Here is a 20,173-nt window from a genome sequence, read left to right on the forward strand (position 1 = left end):
AGGACAGCATTCAGACCCAAACCCTCGGAGTCACCCCGGGCCTACCCCAGGCTCACCCTAGACCCACCCCGGGGTGCTTTCTCTTCGAGAGTCTGCACAGGAGGCTCGAACCTGGAAAACAAGCTGAACTCCTACTAAAAGGAGTTCAGTCTTTCTTCCCATTCTGGCATCCTTAAAACTCTATGTCAAATTAACTTTAAGAGTTTGCTATAATGTTTGCAAAACTAGAATATTCGTGTCGATATGAACTTTTCACACATAGGTAAACATATGTTCCCAAGTCATTCCGATGCCATATTCATTATTTTAAATGGTCCCCAAGATGAGCGCAGCTCTAGGATGTGAGGGTGGGCACTACGGGTGGGCAGCCCTGCTCTGGTTGCTGGCTCTTGGGACGGCAGCGCTCATCCCCCCAAAGACACACTGTGAGTGACAGCAGGGAGTGCCAGAGAAACTCGTCCTGTACTTCCATCGCCTGCCCGAGTCTCCCCATTAGACCTGATTGTTCCAAATGTCCATTTATAACATTTTTTTATTGTTAGAGGGGAAAAAAATCTGCTTAAACATCTCAAAAAAACCCAGACCACACTGAGACTTAGGTATTTAAATAAAAAGCTTGTGAAATGCCAAAACATTTGGGATTCCGTTGGTCAACCGCTGACAGGGGCACTCGGCAAAGCAGCGGTTGTCATATTCTGCACTGACCCAGCGTTGCCACCAGGGGGAGCCTGTGTGGTGGAGACCCTTTGCAGAGCTGATTTCCCCTTGTGCCCTTACGTCCATCATGAGTCACAAAATTAATTTTCCTACCAAGATCTAATAAAGGAGAGCATAGGATCTCAAAGAGAGGCCCACAACTTGACTTGAACAAGCCTCATAACTTCTTTCTGAACTAAATTAACTTTAGATCTCCTTCCAACGCTTAACGTATCAGGCGGGAACTTTAATGACAGCGTTTATTTTACTGTAATTTTTCAGTTAATCATGCTATACCCCCACTAGGTACAAGGAGCACAAAAATGAGTAGGGCAAGGTCCCCGTCCTCAAAGAAGGGATCACCTAGGGCAGGAAACAGAAGCACAGCGGATCCCCCAATAATGCGGTTTCATTATTAAGTTGATGAGATGCCGAGGGGACTTAGTTCTCGCTTCTATCAATCAGCCTGTGGTAGAATCGGCTTTATTATCTGTTATTTTGCTTAAAGTCACAGAACTTGTCAACAATGCTAAGTGTTCTTACTTACTGCACACAAATAAAAATAGCCAAGAGCAGACTGCAATAGTTGAATAATTATGGGAGCTCAGAGGCTTAAAAAGAATTCCATTAAGAAAAGATAGAACATATCAAGAAAGGGACAAATTATTTCAAGTACATAATTGTTTCAAGTATTTAACTTGTCTATTTCAAAAGTATTCATAGACCTGTAAAAATCTCTGCAATTAGCCCAACTTTACAGGAACGAGATGGGTCTGCTGTGAAATCGTTTAAGCCCAACGCATATCTGATATTTACAATCGTGCTGTGAGTTCTGCTATTAACATAGAGAAACAAATTTAACAATAGAATACTTTTAAAAGGTATAATTAAAACTGCTAAAGTTAAATAAATTTAAAAAAAAAAAACGATGAGATCTGGTGAGTATTCTCAAATCAGAAAATAAAAATACTTCAGACCAAAACAAACTATTGTACTCTATAAGAAAATGAGAAGCTTTCTGAATGTTTAAAGAATAAATATACGTACTTCTCTGTAGCTGGTTTCTTCGGGTTTCATTTGGTGTTATCAAGGTGTATGCGCCTGCGCTAGAATGAAGAGGAAAAACATTGCTTATTATCACAGGAACATACCGATGCCTACAAACCACCAGACGTCCTTCCTGTTAACAGACTGTATTTACTATCATCGCCATCAAATATATAGTATGAAAGATAATCTTCTTAAGACCCAGGTCTGTTCTCCAGACGCTTACAATCTCATTGTCCAAGTGAAACAAATGTACATGGCCAACTATGGGATATAAAGCAGTTGATGAGGAGTGGCAAGTGACTGCTTCGCTGTTGGCTCTTGGTAAACTGTCTTTGCAGCAACTTGTTCCTCTAGGCAGTGATCACGGGAAAGTCTCTTTGAGATGGCTTGAGACTGGCATTCTCTTCCCTGTGACCCTCCCTGGGAGTACAAGAAACACTCATGCATTCTTCGTCTCCACAATCTGGGAACACAGGCCATTTGTGATGCAGCCATCTCCCCTTGATGACCTGAGTGGCCGGCTGGTTACGGTCTTGTGCTTTCGGGCTTTGATTCTTCCCGGCATGGAGCCACTGGGTCCCTCATTCTCTTTCGGACAGCGGTTGAGTGTGATCAGAAGTTCAAAGAAGCAAGGAGTCATTTCGATTCATGGGATATCAGGGGAGACTTCCTTCCCACCAAAATATTCAACTCTGAGACGTCAAGAAGCTGTTAAAATATTGAGAGCTTTTGAGGGCAGAAACTGTGCTCGACTGGTCTGTGTAGGCCCAGCCCTTGGCGCGGTGCAAAGTAGGGGCTTGATGAATGTGGGCCGAATTCAAATGAAACGATGCCAATTCAAATGAAACGCAGGCTGTGAGTCTGTGCTGGGTGTCTCTTCTTTCAGATGATCGATATGGTCCCACAAGAACATAAATAGTTCATAGAGCAAAAATATAGCCCAGTGACAGACTGCGGTATACATGTGGTTACAGTGTTGGGGTAACCACGGCTTATAAATGTAGGTTTTTCTTAAAAATAAAAAAAAAACCAGGTACTCTTAGAAGTCCCTCTTCAACACAGAATGTACAGTTTCAAAGGACAAATTAGCAAAGACTGAGCAGTAGAGGCCAAAAGTGCCGACTAACAGAAGTCATTTCTTCCTTATCTCTTTATGTTCCTAGCAGGGAGCATTCAGCCAGCTTCAAAGTGGCTTTAATTTCAGACTTGTAAATGGGAGGTGTGCAACCCCCTTTGCATACAAATGGGGCTGCCAGCTGTCCAATTACCTAATGTATATCAGCAGACTTTGCAAGTGTAGCCTAGCATAAGTACAGTGTTATGAATGCAAAATTAGGAGGCCGCTGCTGGAAATTAATCCCTTGTCCACTGCAGATTCTTTGTTCACCCTCGGAAAGATTTTTCACCCCTCAATGGCCAGCACTTTATAGGAGCTCGAGAGCTGCAATTCTGTGGGTTGTAGTACCCTGTAAACCTGAATCTGATGCAACAGTGAGCCATTCTGCAGAGCCTTAAAGATGAAACGTGAGATACTGGATTTAAATGCCAGCCACGAGATGACTGCCTGATCCTTGGCGTCCACTGAGATAATAGAATGTAGCTGCTCACGATACCAAGGATTTGATGATACTGCACGTCGGTCATTCTTGAACGTTAGCGTGCAATGGGACACGTGGAGGGTTTGTTCAAGTGTGGAGTTTTTGACTCTGTAGCCTGGGGTGAGGTCTGATCACCTGCATTTTTAACAGTGCCAGATAAGGCCGGTGCTCTTGATCTGGGGACTACTGCTATGCTTCACTCACACTGACTTAGAACATCTGGACTAAAAGGAAATTTGGGGATTAATCCACCCCAGATCAAGACACAGAGAAGAAATCCTACGCCAAAGGTCTCGAGGTTAATCGAGCAGCAGGCTGAGACACGAACCCAGGACTTCTGACTTAGACCAGTTGGGTGTCTGCCGCTGACACTCCAGCTCCACATAGTAAGCATAAAATATGACTGTCCTTGACTTCAGCCTCTTGATGGGCTTTCCAAACAAAGAAATGTACTTACCTGAGCACCTGTAGGGACTTGCCGTGTTAAGGGCAATCCCAAAGCACAGACTCTACCCGGGCTTATGCTTTAGCTAGGAACGATTCACGAAACCACTGGAACGCATCCCAAGGACATCCAAACAAGTGTCAGGCGAGATGAAGAAAGGAGGTAAAGGAGAGTCAGAGATCCCTCCAAGGACAGAAAACTTCAGAGAATAGCAAGGCAAGGCTTAAAAGATGGGATCCGCAAATGGCAAAAAGTGTTTGTTTGCTAGAACTTTGCTCCCTAGCAGCTCCCTAGAGAATTTTCCAAGTTCCATGGGTCTCTCTTATAAAGATTTTGGGAAAGGTTTGGAAAGTAAAATCAATCTGTTCGTAAACGATTTTATTCTACAATATCTACGATTCCAGCGTGATAACATTCTGGAATCTTTTAGTCTTGGGGACAGGGCCATGGTCACCCCACGGCCGACGTGCATAGGCCGCGGGTACCCAGACACCACTCGGGGCCGTGAAAAGAGGGAAGACTTGTGTTACCCTGAAATCAAAGGTGTTTAATTGAAATCATTCAAACATAATCCCAAGGACGTGAGTCCCCAGTAATAACTCTTTTCCGTTGGAGAATTCCGTAGCAAACGCCTTAGCAATATTTTATTGGCTGAAAATGCCAAACCCGAATTATAACATGCAGAAGAAAGCACTGTCAAGCGATTGAGTTTCTGTTCCTCTTCGTTGCTTACAGGAAGAAGAGCTTAAGTCTAAGAATCTGCTTTTTATTCTTTAATATCATATGACAGAGCGTGGTGCTGTGGCAGATACAAGTATCTGTCCCTCTGTCTTAGTTTTTCCTTGTCGTGAATAACAAATATAACTTATTCATGTTTTCAGCCAATTAGTTTCCACCCACAGCAAGGGCCTCTGGGCCCTTGGTTTAACCTCCATGTCATCGTCCCTTTTGACAGTCACTCTCAAAGCTGCTCATCAACACGAGCACAATCCACCTTTTAGTATTTAGTATTCTGGTCATTTCCTGATTAAGCAACACTCAAGCTGCTGAAATAAATGTATATCTTTGAAAATGAGTTTCCTTAATTAACTCATTGAAATTTAATGAAATATCTCAATTTGTAAGATTGTTTTCACTTTCCAACAACGCATATCTGGGAGGCTACGTGAGGATATGTTCTAAGGGAGAGCATACGAAAGTATAGCACAAGACAAAGAGAAAAATGTTTCCCTGCTCCATAAAAAAATAAATAAAATATATTCAAGGAATCTTTTTGGGGGGTGAGGTCTCTCCTTAGCTACATGACTGCTTGTGCACATTCTTGCACAGTTTTTATAAGGTCTCATCAATAGCACTTTATGAAAAAATGTTATGTCGAAATTATGAAAAATATCTTGGCTGGCTACATGTATTACATAAATATATCCCCTAGTGTGTACAAAAAAAAATGCAGCAGATGCAATTTAAATTTCTAGTTAGGAACAACACTGGTTTGACTTAAAAACACACACATAGTCACGAGCAAAAATTCAGAAAGGGGTAGAAGATTATGTTTTTACAAACATAATTTCAAGCAGAAGAGTAGACAGGTAAAGTCTATTGTATAAAAAATTGGTTTGAAGTTTTCATAGTTCAATAAAATCTTATCCTTGGGTGAAATCGAAAAAAGGCAAGGATTTTTGGTTAATCAAAGACACTGGATAGAGATTCATTTTCTAGATATGGCCTTCCATATTGGTTTTTTTAACTAGACGATCTTCAATGCAGGAATCTGAAGCTAACCAGTTTTAGCAACATGGGTCAAAGCTTTCGAGGCACTCAGGTTTCCAAAAGTTCTTTTATAAACAGACTATATTTCCAAGTAAAACATAACATGACAAGATCAGACTGAGTAAATCATCCTTGACACCCAAGCCCGTCACACCAGCCCTGATCCAGCACTCACATCCAGTCTGGAAGGGCTCATGGGTTCTCTTTGGTTTCAGAATGTGCAGAGGCCAAAATACTGTCTGTACACCCAGGAGGCTGATGTGAGGCTGGTTAGTTCTGTAATTCATAGCTTCTGTTCGAGAGCCGAACAGACACCAGAGGGAAAAGATGAACAAAGAGATCACAACGTCATCAGAACCTTTATTCATAGGATGCCTTTACGGAAACTAGAAGGAGGAACGTGCACGCGCGTGTGCGCTCACCCACACATCCACACTAGGATCCCCATGCAGGCCCATGGCTTATTGAGACATGATAAATTTAGGCAAATTAGAAAAAAGCGTCCCTTCTTTTGGGTCGGGTTAACTCCATACTATGGCACGTGGTTTGGTAGACACACTTGAACCTTAAACAGCGTGGGTTTGAACTGCACGGGTCCACTCACACACAGATTTTTCCAATAAGTACACTCGGCCCTTCGCATCCAGGAATTCAATCAACTGTGAATCAAAAGCAGTATTTTTGCATTCCCAAGCACGGATTCCCACCTTGAATTGAAAATACTGTTTGTGATCTGTGATTGGTTGAATCTACAAATGCAAAGGGCCAACCATAGAGTCAAAAGCTAGACGTGGATTTTTGACTGTTCGAGGGGTCAGGGCCCCTACTCCCCATGTTCAAGGGTTAACTGTACTTCTGCTCCAAAGCATCACCTGAGCGAGGCGAGTTTGTGCAGTTACCAAGCCACACAACCATACAGGGTAGACCCGAACGATGTCAAACTTCTATACTTAAAACCCACACACATATATGTGTGAAAAAAAGAAGAAGTATTCTCTAAAGATCTTTAAAGATATGAAGAATATATATGAAATACAATATTATAGAGATTCGTCATCTTTAAGACACCAAAAGCCAACGACGGGAGTAGAGACGGGGACCGACTGGGAGGAATACTTGCAAAGTGTACAAAATTGCTTCTTTGGTAAAAAATAGCTACAAGAATGTCATATTTTCAGAATGTAGAGATGTCAGTCTGGGATGCGACTTGACCCTACTTATCAGCTAATTTTAACTTAACAAACTAACCTTAGCCTGTTCCTGTTTCATGGGTGCTGGAAGAATATGAGACACCTGGATCAGAAACAAAGGATTACTACTCGCGGCAGACCAGGCAGCATGAACACTGGCATGTTTGTGTCTGTTCTCTCTGGACCTAAGTCTTATGGGGGCCACACTGCCCACATGGTTTGCATTGCAGCTGAGGAACACTGAGTCGGGGGATTTTTGTAGCAGGTGGTGAGCAAATCTGGTCTTTGTGCTGAGGGTGAGTGTATCTCACCTCTCAAAAGTTCTCAGCTACATAACAACCCTGAGAAACGGTCCAGGTTAAAGGATGGTCAGGTATGCAGTCTCGGCACAGCCAGCAAGAAGTATAAGAGTAAAAGAAACCCAAGAAAGACTGCATTTGCCAACAACAGGTTATTTAAGATTTACATCCTTTTTAAGAATGGCTAAATAATAGAGAAATTGGCATTTGCATAAAAACCACTTATTTAGCAAATGAGTTACACATTTTCTTTATTATCATTATTAATAGACTAAGATCCGATTATGCACACGTCTTAAGCAATGCTCCTTAAGGTTATCTGTGTTCTGGAGAAAACCAGAAATGTAAGACATAGGGAATTATATCTAAAACTCTGCATAGACCATTTTTAAATGAATTTCACCTTCTATTCCTAATTTTAAAAGAAACAGGTTCATAGAGGAAAATGAAGAAATGTTTTTAAAAACATTTAAAAGTCATTCATAATCCCGCCCCTCTGAAATGGCAATTACAGTTTTATCTGGGTCCATTTCATTCCGATCTATTTTCTGTACATATTATTACAGTTTCAATCATATCTTAAGTCCAATTTTATATCCTGCTTTCATTTATAAGTGTTTTTCCCAACTACACATGTAAGAAGCTTGGTTTTAAATGGCTACACGATATTTCACGACATGGACGCATCGTAACATCATCACTCACTTAACCATTTTGTTTGCTTCAATTATTCACTATTATAAACAATCCTGCAGGATGTTCAGAATGTAAGACAAAAAGCTTTGCACAGAACGACACCCAAAAGGAAACTCTGAGTCCTCTAAAATCAGTCCTTTGAACAGGAAGGTGCACTACATTTAAATTTTCTTCTTTAGATGTTCCATTTGCATTTCCAAAATCTCAGAGACAGTTTGATCATAGGATTAATTTCTGCTCTGATACCTGACACTCCTCAATTCTTAAACTAGAACAATGCTTGAAAATAAATGTTCTATTATGGATGCCTACCGTTTGCACTATCTACCTGCGAACTTATTCTATAGAAAGGAAACCAATAAAGTCATCTATTAAGACACCTATTTGAGAATGTCTATTTTATTATATGTAAATGTAATAATTACATATAACATATTATATAACAGGCACCGATTTTATACGTACAGTGATGGAACCTGAATCACTAGGACATCTCCTTTGTCATGCTGAGACGGACGTTTTGTCACGGCATCTTCCGTACTATATGTAATTTAGTTTTTCAGTTGTCTCTTTTACATTCCTGGTTCTAGTTCTTTCTGCTAACATCTATATCCTTGCTCCTGATTCTTTTCTTTGTTATGTGTCCCAGGAGTAATAAGAAACACTGAATGAAACGAAATAGTACTGATAAATAGTATCTCATTAAAGATTACTAAATCATTTTCAACGTTTTTTGCCCTTAAATTATTTGTCAACACTTAATATACCAGGGTAGACTACACAAATCTTAAGTACACAGCTCCATCACAAGCCTTCTTTTAACTTCTTCAGATTCCAAAAGAAAAAAAGAGGATATAATCTCAATTACTTTTCCTCACATTTTTATCTTCCATTTTAAGCGTACGAGCAAAATTAAAATATGTAAAATGAAAACCCATAGACTGTTTACCTATTTGTTAATTACTCATTAGTAATTTGTCAATTACTAATTGTTAATGTTTTGCCACATTTTGTTTTTCTCTCTCTCCTCCTCTTAATTTTTTTCTGAACCACATGAAAGTAAGCTGCGGAGTTATGGCACATCATCCCTAAATACTCCAGCATCTCCCAGGAACAAAGACATTCTCCTACTCAAACGTAATAATATTATCACATCCAAAGAATTTAATGTGAATACAAGATTGTCTAATATTAGGTCTATATTCAAATTTCTAACATGTTCCATTTTTTTTTTTAATATTCTTCCCTATCCACACCTCTTCCTAGATCCAGTCACATACATACACACCCGTTGTTTGCCATGTCTCTTTAGACTCTTATAATCTAATCAGTTTCCTTGACTTTTTTCTTCCTTTCATGAGTGACATTTTTGAATGTCAGGTGTGATGATTAATTTTATATGTCTCCTTAATTGGGCCATGGGATGCCCTGATATCTGATTAAACATTATTTCTAGATATGTCCATGAGGGTATTTCTGGAAGACAGTAGCACTTGAATCGATAAGCTGAACAAAGATGCCCCTCTGTAATGTACATTACACTAAGCATCCTTCAGTTCACAGAAGGCCTTCATGAACAGAACGAGAAGGCCGAGCAAGGCTGAAACCACTGTTTGTCTGACCGGTGAGCTGAAACAGTGATCACCGGCCCTCTGTGCTCCAGAATCTCAGGCCTTCCTTCAGACCTGGTGTGGAATCCACACCGTTGGTTTTCTGGCTTTGTGGCCTCAAACTGCACCGCGGGCCTTCCTGTGTCTCCAGCTTACAGATGGCAGATCATGGGACTCCTCCGCCACCCCCCACTCCCCGGTCACGTGAGCCAATACCTTATAATACATCTTTTAACATATATACTGTTGGTTCTGTTTCTCTGAAGAACCCTGACTGACACCCCAGGTAAACTGTCTTACAGAATTTATAGAAGGCCTCACAATCTGAATTTGAGGAAATGAGGGTTTGTCTCGCGATTGGTTAGCCAGGTAAACATTTTTGGAAAAAGCATCACAGTCAGAACAAGAACGGTTTCCTTGTACGACTGAATAATAAGGCAATGTGGAAAACAGTGTCTACCTATGTAATAAAGAGCAATCACGTTTTAAAATAAGGGTTAGAAAGAGAACACATCTTCTCCTACCTGTCACCCTCCATTGGCGGTGAAAATCTAAGGGCATAATGGCCTTCAGACTTTCTACTTGGCGTAGTCAAAGAGCACAACCTACACGTTAGAAAAAAAAAAATGTCTTTGTATCCAATTGATTGAAGTGTTTAATTCTAAAGCCCAGAATTGCAGGGGACTTTTTGTGTATCAGTTGTGCAATGTTTGAGTGTTTATTAAAAGCAGATCTGACTTTACTTTTACAATCAAGGAAACATACTCCAAAGATTTTTAATGAGGAAATATTTAAAGTGAAGATTTAGGGCTCAGATTTTTAGACAAGATTAGATAGCACAGGATTTCTGTTCTCGCTCATTCCGTAATAAAACAGCCACTGGGGCAATACTAGCCTGGGGTTTTAATGATGGTAAATGTCTTCAGTTTTTCTACAGGACTTTAATGGATTGCCTTTTATGTGTTCATTTTTAGGGGAAAAATTACAAATATTACAGAACAAAGGAACCATCATCGGTTGATTCTCTGATAGAGAACAGACCCTTCAAATGCAGTCTTCTCCCTTTGATGATTTTTTTCCTGTTAAGCTTTTGTTGCAGATTCAAGTACATTCTGAATAGATGCAATTAACCTTAAGTATATGTATAACCTTACAGCACTCTGCTGACTTTGAAGTAAGTAACCTTAATGTATAATTGCGTTAAGTTTCTTTTTTTCTCATTTCTGCTATGTGTCTACTGGTTATAATAGGTATTATGTGTTTTCAGGCTTTCATCATCCTGTTGATTTATTGTTTCACTGTTTCAGCTGTCAGAGACTTTTTGAGAAATGCCCACTCATTTTCAATGATATTGTATTTGAACAAAAATGATTACTCCCCAAGACTTGGCAGACTGCAAATGCATCCCATACCGAGAGTGAAATCTAGCGCAGAAGAGTTGGAAATTCACTATAAACAGAACCATAATTTCTACCCTCCTGCATAAACTGGAAGGTAAATTTGATCTAATCAAACCAAAATGTCTTTTCTTTCCATGTACTCCAATAATCTCTTCTGCCATGTATAGAACTGTGCTTTTCAAACTGTCGGTGGTATCACACTAATGGAAAATTTATTTTTAGTGAATAAGGAGAGAAAACTTTGAGAGTGTATCACATACAGCAAACTGTTCTGTGAATTTTTTTTCAGTTATATATAAGCTCACATATACCCATACGTGTACGGGGTCATGACTATCACACGAATCACTTGCTCAAGGCTATGGGCAGAAATCTGATCACCAGAAGGCAATATGTCATTCAGGTTTTGCTCAGAAACAGTGACAGTAAGAGAATTGCTCTAATACAAGGCCACCACGCTGTCATTTTTTTCAAAAGCAGCAGAGAAAAAAGGATCCCCAGAAAAACTTTGCTCTTACACACAACTCCTCTGCCCAGATCGTGTTAAAGCTGTAAACGAATGTCACCTCACTGTTTCTATAGTGCCACTAGCCTACAGAAGTTCAATTTTCTTGATGTGAAAGTGTGGCCACTGATAGGAAACCAGCTGGCTGCAGCGTCACGCCCTCCTGCAGCTCCAGGTCATGTTCAGGGTCCTAACTTTGCGGATTTGCTCGTGGTCGAGTGCTGTTTCTGTGACTAAAAAAGCCATGAAACCTTGGGATATCGTTTAACCTCTCCAGACTCAGTTTCTTCATCTGTAAAGTGGCAAAGTATTTATTGTGACGAGAACTTAATAATGTAGGTCACATGCTTAGCACAAGGTTAAGAGTTCGAGACCTGAGATTTCGAATTATGAATGGCTATTTTGGTTCTAGTCTCGCAGGGTACCCAGTTTAAGTATTTGAGGTCACGACTGATTCACTTTATGCTACTGCGACATTGCAACGCTGCATCGCACTTCTCAGTTCAAAAATAAGTCATATAGACAGAGATCTATTGATTAGTTTGGCAGTAGAATCTGGCAATCATTGAGCTGCCTACCCAGCTCATCAAGCCTTATCATTTTCAGAAAGTTAGAAATTCATTAAATAGTATCTGTGAAATACTATCTTTTATTAAAATAAACTTTCTGACTGCTCAGGTGCCTTGCCTGGATATTACATTCAATAGACCCCTGATGAATAGCCATCTATATTGAGCCATCGAGTACTCATTAGACTCAATCACAGACTTTCTCTTCTATGTGCTATTATTTCATAGCACTAAAAGGAAGTTTGGCATTACTTGATTCTCCATCTCTGGGAAGGCATAATAGCCTGATGCATTCACGCCATTTAGCATCTGCAGGCAAAAGCTTATTTTCTCACAGTCATATGAAGAGACGGAAGGAAAATATGGAGCATTGCAGTGAAGAACTAGCGAAAGCCGTTTTTATAAACTCTTGTAAGTCTGTAAAAACTTGTACTCAATTTAAAACTATTTTATGTGGCTAGTTTAGGTTCAAAGAAGGTGAGTCAAGAATGACGTAAAAAGTTTTCGGTCATCTGCCTTAGACAGAAATTATACTTCAGGGTTCAGAATATACATGACGATGATTAAATAGTGATGTTTCTAAAAATCGAATACTATAACTTAATGATTATGTTATCATATATCCTATCTTACATTCCATCCATCTTATATTTACAAAATGTTTAATACGAATGTACCACAGTGCTCTTTAAGGAGAAAGAGAGAAACCCCAGGGTTGGCCATTAATAAGTGATCTTACCAAGCCATCCTTTACTCTCCTTTAATTCTCTTTTGAGAATTTGAGAATCAAGGGACAAAAAGTATTACTAGGGTTATTTCCTTACCCGTAGCATGAAGAGTTGTGGGAAGTACCGAGGTTAGAGTAAGAAGGCTAGGGAATGTCCCCAGAGCCCCCAAGGAAGGAAATTAGAAAACAGAGTGGTTCTCCTCAGGACACAGACGTAGTGTCTAAGCTGTTGGGGTCTAGGGCATAGTGCATCTTAAAGGTCATGTAAATTTGGGTTCGCTGAGAAGCAGACATCAAGATTGGGCTAATAAGCTTTTGCCCGTAGATGCTAAATGGCATGAATGCATCCCGGAGATGGGATTAGACAAGCAGGAGATGTCCTGGGGAGACCGTCTGCAGAGGATTAAAGAGGTGTCAGACAAGCAGAAGGCAAGGAAAGCCTTGAGCACATGAGGTCTAATACCTACAAAAGGAGAAGGGGAGAGAGGATTGAGCAGGAAGAGCCTCAGACTGCTATTCACGTCTGTGGAAATTCTGGATAGGTCAATGAATGCGGAGTCCTATGGCAAAATGGAGGGGTCCCACGTGGGCCAGCAATGGGCCGGCACCAGTATCCTGGAATGCTCCAACACTGGCTAGGGAGAGTGCAGAGTAAGTGTGCTCTTAGCAGAAAGGAGTGTAATGGACCCGAAAGGGTGGCGGCTGGGGCTGTCCCCTGACTACGCTCTTCATAGCAACTCTTTGGAAGGAGATTTGAACAGCAAGCTTCCTGGGCTGCCACAGAGGCTACTTAAACTGCCGTGGCCTAATAAAAAATCAGCATTTAGTCTTCATCTCCGGTTCCTCGCATAGAGCGACTAAGTCCCTTGGAATTCCAAGTAATAAGAGTGCCGATTATATGCTAATGAGATGACTCCTGGTGAGGACCGCTACATAGTTTCAGGATGGGAGCTGTGTGCCAGAAAAACCACCCATGCTATCAGAGGGTTAGAACGTCCGGGCCCACCCCACTCCCATCTCTGGGGCACTGAATTCAATCACCGATGGCCAATCATTTAATCAATTATTCCTATGCAATGAAGCCCGAAAAAAAATTCTTGAACGACATGTTTTGTTGAGCTTCCAGATTAGTGAACACATTGAGGAGCTGGAAGGGTGACCCACCCAGATAGGATATAGAAGGTCCATGCAACAAGACGCACGCCCCCAATATCTTGCCTTGTGCATCTTTTCCATTTGGCCGTTTGTGTCGTATCCTTTATAACAAAACTATAATCGTTAAGTATAGCCATTTCCATGAGTTCTACAAGTCATTCTAGTGAATTATTGAACCTGGCACAGAGAGAAGTTTTGGGAACCCCAAATTTGTAGTCAGCTGGGCAGAATGTGGTACCTAGGGACCCTCCTTATGGCTCGCTCCTAAAGTGAGGACAGATTCGGGGCATCTGCACTGACTACTTAGTGTCAGAATTGAATTAAACTGAATTGTAGTTAGTTGGTGTTGGAATGACACATTCGTGAGCAGAAGACAACACAACTCCTGGTTGTCCTGTGGACTGCAGCTCACACATCACCTTAGCAACCAGCATTTGTCTTTCCCGCGACTAGAAGTTGATGAAAAGGAAAAACCAAAGATGAAACCGTGTGGACAGTTCCATCTCACCGAGCAGCTCTTCGGAGGCGATCACGTCTCACACGCTAGCTGTTGGGGTGTTGGGTTACCCAAGCTCACTCCACTGGGCGGCAGAGCAACCCCGACACTTGGCATAATAAATGTCTCCAGGAAACCAACGGTTATTCCTGAACCGAAGATGGAGAGTAAGCCGTACCTGTCTGCTCCTGCGTGGAGCACTGAGCAACGTCGGGGACAGCAAACCGAGTCACCTCCTGGCTCAGTCGCGCTCCTCTGGCCTATCTGGGAGTTTTGCTGGGATGCAGCCTTCGGATCTACCCCACATCGCATCCCCTCTTCCCCCTTAGCTTGCAGCTGATGTGCAGATAGCATTTAAGACGCCAATTTTTAAAAACAGGAAAGAAAAATATTCACACTCGGTAGAGTATGATGGTGGAGATACCTGGAAAGTTAGTAAGAAGCCCAGGCAGTTTCCACACACCTGTGTCTTGCAATCCTGTAGCCAGTCACCAGAATCAGGAGGGTGCTGTCTTGAAAGGAGTAGGGGCTCCCACATTTAGGAAAGGACCTCGGACTTTACTAAATTTATAAGTGTGGTTTCCTTTAGGCAAATGAGCCTTCATTCCCTCCAACACCCTGTCGCCGGGGGCCCTGTGGTTTCAAACTCTGATGATGAAGAAGGTGCCTGTGAGTTTGCTCAAGGCCCGGCTCCTTCCCGCCTCCGGCTCGCCCACCCCCACCCCCACCCCCAAGACCGCTGGGTGAATACTTACTGCCTCTGCTCCGCGCGCCCGGGGCCGTCCTGCGAAGGGCCCTCGGGGGCCGCCTCCGACCCCTGCCCGGAGACGTGCGGCGGCCCCAGTTCCCGGGCCGGCCGGGGGGCGGGGGACGCGCCGGGCCCGGCGCCCATCACCTTGCTGCGGGTGTACATGGCTCAGGTCCCGCGGGGCCCGAGTCGCTGTCGCTGCGGGAGGGATGCGGGCTGGGATGCTCGGCGAGCGAGTCTCGAGCTGCGATTCCGAAGAGCAGAGGCGGCGGTTTTAACAGCTGAGTTTCGATTTCTAGCCACCAGCTGCAGACTGTGCCCGCCCAGGGGAATTCCCGGTTCGTTCTCCACTCCCGTGCCCCCCTCCCCCGACCTCCCGTCACCACAGGTCACGGCTCCGGCCGCGCCCACCTGCCCGCGGTGCTGAGATGAGCTGGCTTGGCCCATACAGGTGTGTCGATTTAAAGTTCAAGGACACCTAATGAGCGAGGAGCCGCAGGGGGCCTGGAATCCTGAAAGATACTTTAGGGACTGTGTGACAGGTAACCCTAATCTGAGGTTACTGCTGGAGATTTGAGAATGTCAACAATAGCTTAACTTTCAGATGCCAGAGATTAGGTCAATGGTTAAAATCATGGAAGCAAAAATGTGCCTTTATCAGTGATGAACTAACTGCTCTTTGGTTGTTGAGGAAGCGCTTTCAAGTTAAGGGAAGTAGAAAGTGAAATCAAAAGCAGAGAAAGCACGAAACTGGAGAGCAAGCGGAGGGGCGGGCAGAAACGGTTCTCCAGGCAGCTGTGCTCTTAATGTGATTGGCCAGCCGGTCAAGAAATAGTGATTAAATACCTGTGCTGTGCATGACGCTGTGCCATGGTTCAAGTAAGGTGTGGGGATTTTCTTTTTTAAATATGGATTTGCATGATTCCGCATCTGTACCCCTAGGGGGTATTTTTTAAAAGCTCTGGGATGATTCAGGTGTGTGCTAGGTCGATCACCCACTGTCATAATGCTGGCCATGCAACGATGAGAGAAGGCTCTTCCCTCTCTAACCCGTGTTCTAGGAGACAGGTAAACATGCTAATGTGCATTGGAATGAGCGAAATAACAGGATGTGTAAAGCTAGCGGGCGCTCAGGAAAACGAGGGACTTGTCTTCTGAGTAATTCAAGAAAAAGGAACATTTGAAAATGAGCCACAAAAGACATCCGAGTTTACCAGAAAGGAGATGCAATGGCCTAAAATCACAAGGTACATACCTCACTCCAGGTGGGCTGCTGGAGCACCCCACCCCGGCGCCTGTGGACCTCGTAGGAGCTGAACTGTCTTGCTATCTTATGGCACTTAGAACAGAAATACATGCTTCAGAATTGATGAAATTGGAGGATGGGTGAGCACGTGGGGTAGGTAGGGCAGGAGGGGCACCTGGTAGAAAATGAAGTCAGGGTTTCCACAGCACCTGAGGTGCGAGAGCCCTATCAGGTGGGCTAGAGGTTCTCAAACTTCAGTGAGCATCAGAAACACCTGGACGGTTTGTTAAAACAGACTTCTGGGCCCTAATTCTTGAGATTTTGATTCAATAGGTTTGGAACGAGGCCTAAGGATTTGCATTTCTAGCAAGTTTCCAGGAGATGCTGCTGGTCCCAAGACCACCCTTTAAGACCACGGCTATAGGTGATGTGGAAGGCACAGAAGATGTTTCAGTAGGGCACTAACGTAATATCTGTTTGAGAAAGGTAGCGCTGTTAGCAATGTAAAAGAGAGATGGAAAAACAGAGACGCTGAAATCTGGGAGATAAATTAAGAGCCCAGATATTACAATACAATTAAAAATACAAGTCGAGCTCAGGCAATAGCGTGGGAAATAGGAAGCAGGGGAAGTATCACGACGTTCCGAGTGAAACTTTAACAGGATCAGATAACAAACTAGATGCGAGGGGGAACTGGGTGCCGGAGACCCAGAGAGAGGGCCAGACAGTCTGTAGAGTACTTTGAAATCCAGCTTTGCCACGTCCTCACCACATGACCAAGGCCAGCTCTTTCGATTTCTCTGAGGCCCAGTTTCCACATCTGCACAATGTGGGATAAAGTTCCGATACTTACGGTGGGGAGTATAGTGAAGGATAAAGACAGAATCCACATCAGTGTTCGCAGCCAGAGTTGATTTGCCTCCAGCAGACATGTGGCAATGCCTGAAGGCATTTTCTACTGTGAAGCCTAGAAATGGGTGGGGGTCAGCTACTGCTGCCAGGTGAGTAGAGGCCAGGGATGCTGCTTAACACCCACAATGCACAGGACAGCCCTCCAGGAATGAATCATCCTGCCCCCAAAGTCAACGATGCTGTAGTTGAAAAATCTTGATCTACATACTACGCCTCTCGGAGCCCCTGGTAATTTAATGGTGATGTTTTTATGGTGACCAAGGTTTTGAATTTGTGAATGGGTAGGTGGCAGAACCATTAACCAGGAGGAGGGACAGGTTTTGGGGGAAAGTGAAAGTTTGATTTGGGAACTGCTGAGCTAGAGCTGCCTGCAGGGTGAGAAATGAGGAAAGTAAATCTGGGTGGCCTTTCTGGAGGTCATCTTCTTCACAGTCTTTTCTGCTGGGGAAATACCACTGGACGTTTTGTTTCAGAGGAGAAAGCAGTTGTTTTGGTGGTTGGATGAAATTCAAAGTTTGAGTAAGGGAAAACCCAAATTAGGGGAAATCTGGTACTATTAAAAGAGCTAGTAGCAATTACACTGCCTTCAGGAATACACTTAGTCGACCAGATTTACTTTAAATCACAACCATATAACGAGCCAAAGTTTCAAACATGGGACAGAAATAGAGAATAATAGGCAAAATCCAATTGTGTATTCTGTTCACCTCTCACATTGCTACATTCTCAGCATGTTAAAAAATATGAGTGTGATTAATTATTGCAATAGACATTTATGGGCACCCTTAGGCTGTTAGAGAGTGAGTTATCTACTTGCATATCCCTCATTCTCTTATTTTGGGTGTGTGCATTGGTGTGAGGATATGGGCTGGCCTTTTACCAGGGCAGTTCTTGGTGGGGTTGGAGGGTGGGGGGACGGGGGCGGCCCTCTACACTGATAACTGGTGGAGAGAAGCAGGGTGAGTGGGGAAGGTTGTGGATCCCCATCTCTGCTTCAACCAGAGTGCTTTATTCCCTGTCACCTCTGTGCACTGGACTGCTGCCTGATTTTGTCCGTAGCAGGAATTCTGTGGCTTTAAAAGCATGAAAAACTACTGTGCTAGACTATTACGTATGTGTTCTAAGGGATACCGGGAACACCTGAGATTATTAAATTGCCTGATCTTTGGCCAATTAGAGATTTCTTTGAGAATTTTTTTTTATATATATAGCTATAACTGCCTTCAGGAAATAATCATTTATTCATTCCTTTAGGTAAAGGGGGTTTAATCTCAGCCAAAATATTGTGCTTAGGGAAGCTGAGTGAAAAGAAAAGGAGACTTCAAAAAGATGTGTGAAGGAAAATGGTATAAAATGAGACACTGATGGAAAATGGCAGTTCAGGACTCCAGTGAGCCAAGATAAAATTAAAGCAGAAAGAACCTTCACCGACTTGGTCTAATGCTAATATATCCAAGAGTGTCTTTATGTTCCAAGGAAGTAAATGGAAATTATATATGTGTGTGTGTGTGTGTGTGTGTATGTATATATATATATATGTATATATATATGTATGTGTATATATATGTATGTATATATATGTGTGTGTGTGTGTATATATATATATGTATGTATATATGTTGTAAATAGTTGCCTTAGACGAGTTGTTCATTAATGTGAATAAATATGTGTGGGTATAGATATATAGACTAGGCTTTTTCGCATCATAAAGTATCTCGGTGAAAGTAGCTTTTGAAAATTCTAAAAAGTCATGCTTCCTGAAATTCGGTTCTGTAGTGGAAAGTTAAATTAAGTCAATAGATTCAGGGCTGCCATTATTTAAAGTTTTTTTTCTGTTCTAACAAAGGAGCTGAAACTTACCTAACACTTGGCATCTTCTCATTTTAAGTGTGTGTGTGTATTTGTATCTTGACAATTTCATATTCTCTAGAAATTCTTCGAATTTCTACCACAAAATCATGGAATGCAACAATTATAAGTCGCCTGAAGTTCATGCAATAAATATTTAGTGAATGATAAACATGTACCACTCAGTCAGACCCCAGAGCCAAAGTAGGAAATAAACAGAACCTTGTTATTCGAGCTCCATGTTTAAGTTTATCGAACCGCCTAATTTTAGACATGATGAAACAAACTTAGAGAAGTCGAGTGACTTGCCAGCGTTGTGTAAAAAAATGAGTGGCAGAACCAGAACCAGAATTTAGGCCTTCCGAGTCCAAGTCTAGCTTTCTACACATTTTGGAAGACGATTGTGACAAAATAAATCTTTTGACAAAATTCAGGATTTGAAATGCTTTTCATTTATTAGAAGTTTCCCAATGAGCAGCTTTGTATTACTTTCCAAGACAGTTATGGTGAAGTTTCTAAACCTAACAGAATCCTTGACACTCCAATATTCATCCCTATAATTACATGACCAAATGAGCTATACAGTGACACTGCTTTAGAGGACTTGTCAAATTCTCATAACTAGCAAACACTAACTTTGCTTAGAATTCCTTTCTTTCACAGTATAAAAATAGTGAGCTTTACAGTGTAGCACAAAGAATTCTACTTACGAATGGAGAGATGTACATCTGTGCCCTCTATTCTTCTGATGACAATAAGTACTGTCACCTGGGGACATGAGGAATGTAGAAATGTGCTTCCGATGATATCTCCTAACCTCTGGAAGGTGACTGAATTTCTCTGTAAATTCGCATCTGAGGAGTAGATATTTGCTGCCATGTCTGGGTTCTCGCACTGTGGAGTAGCTGTCACAAGACCTCTGCTGGCTGTAGGGATGAAGGAATTTCCCTTAACTTTGAAACAACTTCTGACGACTGTAAGATTCCCCTAAACTTTCTTTTTTGTCGTTGTTGTTGTTTGTTGTTGTTGAAGCTGTGATAAATGAATCAAGCAGGAACTCTTCACAGTGCCGCCCATTTTTTTACCCAACCATTGTGCCTTTTCCAAAAATGCCCTCTCTTAGAGAACTCCTCATTGTTCTGATGTTTTGCCTCCACACCAACTTCCTTTGTGAGCATTCACAGTCCTTTCTAAATATTGCCAGGTGTGTAAG

At 42.2% G+C, this 20,173-nt stretch overlaps 2 protein-coding genes across 4 annotated transcripts in view; one reads left to right on the forward strand and one right to left on the reverse strand.

The window, feature by feature from the left end:
• The window catches only part of EPSTI1 (epithelial stromal interaction 1), a 72,103-nt gene extending 56,818 nt beyond the window's left edge, over positions 1-15,285 (reverse strand). The window contains exons 1-2 of the mRNA XM_039877213.1: positions 14,962-15,285; positions 1,744-1,802 (exon numbers count right to left, since the gene is read on the reverse strand). Coding sequence (XP_039733147.1) covers positions 1,744-1,802; positions 14,962-15,119 — 217 coding nt within the window. The 5' untranslated portion in view covers positions 15,120-15,285. The remainder of the gene's footprint in view (positions 1-1,743; positions 1,803-14,961) is intronic.
• An 82-nt stretch (positions 15,286-15,367) lies between these two features.
• The window catches only part of DNAJC15 (DnaJ heat shock protein family (Hsp40) member C15), a 68,375-nt gene continuing 63,569 nt past the window's right edge, over positions 15,368-20,173 (forward strand). The window contains exon 1 of one of the 3 annotated variants that reach the window (XM_039877214.1): positions 15,368-15,405. In XM_039877214.1, the coding sequence (XP_039733148.1) occupies positions 15,383-15,405 (23 nt within the window). In that variant the 5' untranslated portion in view covers positions 15,368-15,382. Of the gene's footprint in view, positions 15,406-15,786; positions 15,839-20,173 lie in introns of those variants that run through there. The other 2 variants (XM_039877215.1, XM_039877217.1) reach the window with 2 other exon arrangements.

Source organism: Pteropus medius, unplaced genomic scaffold (genome assembly GCF_902729225.1).
Source record: "Pteropus medius unplaced genomic scaffold, Ma_sr-lr_union100, whole genome shotgun sequence".
NCBI classification, from domain to species: Eukaryota; Metazoa; Chordata; class Mammalia; order Chiroptera; family Pteropodidae; genus Pteropus; species Pteropus medius.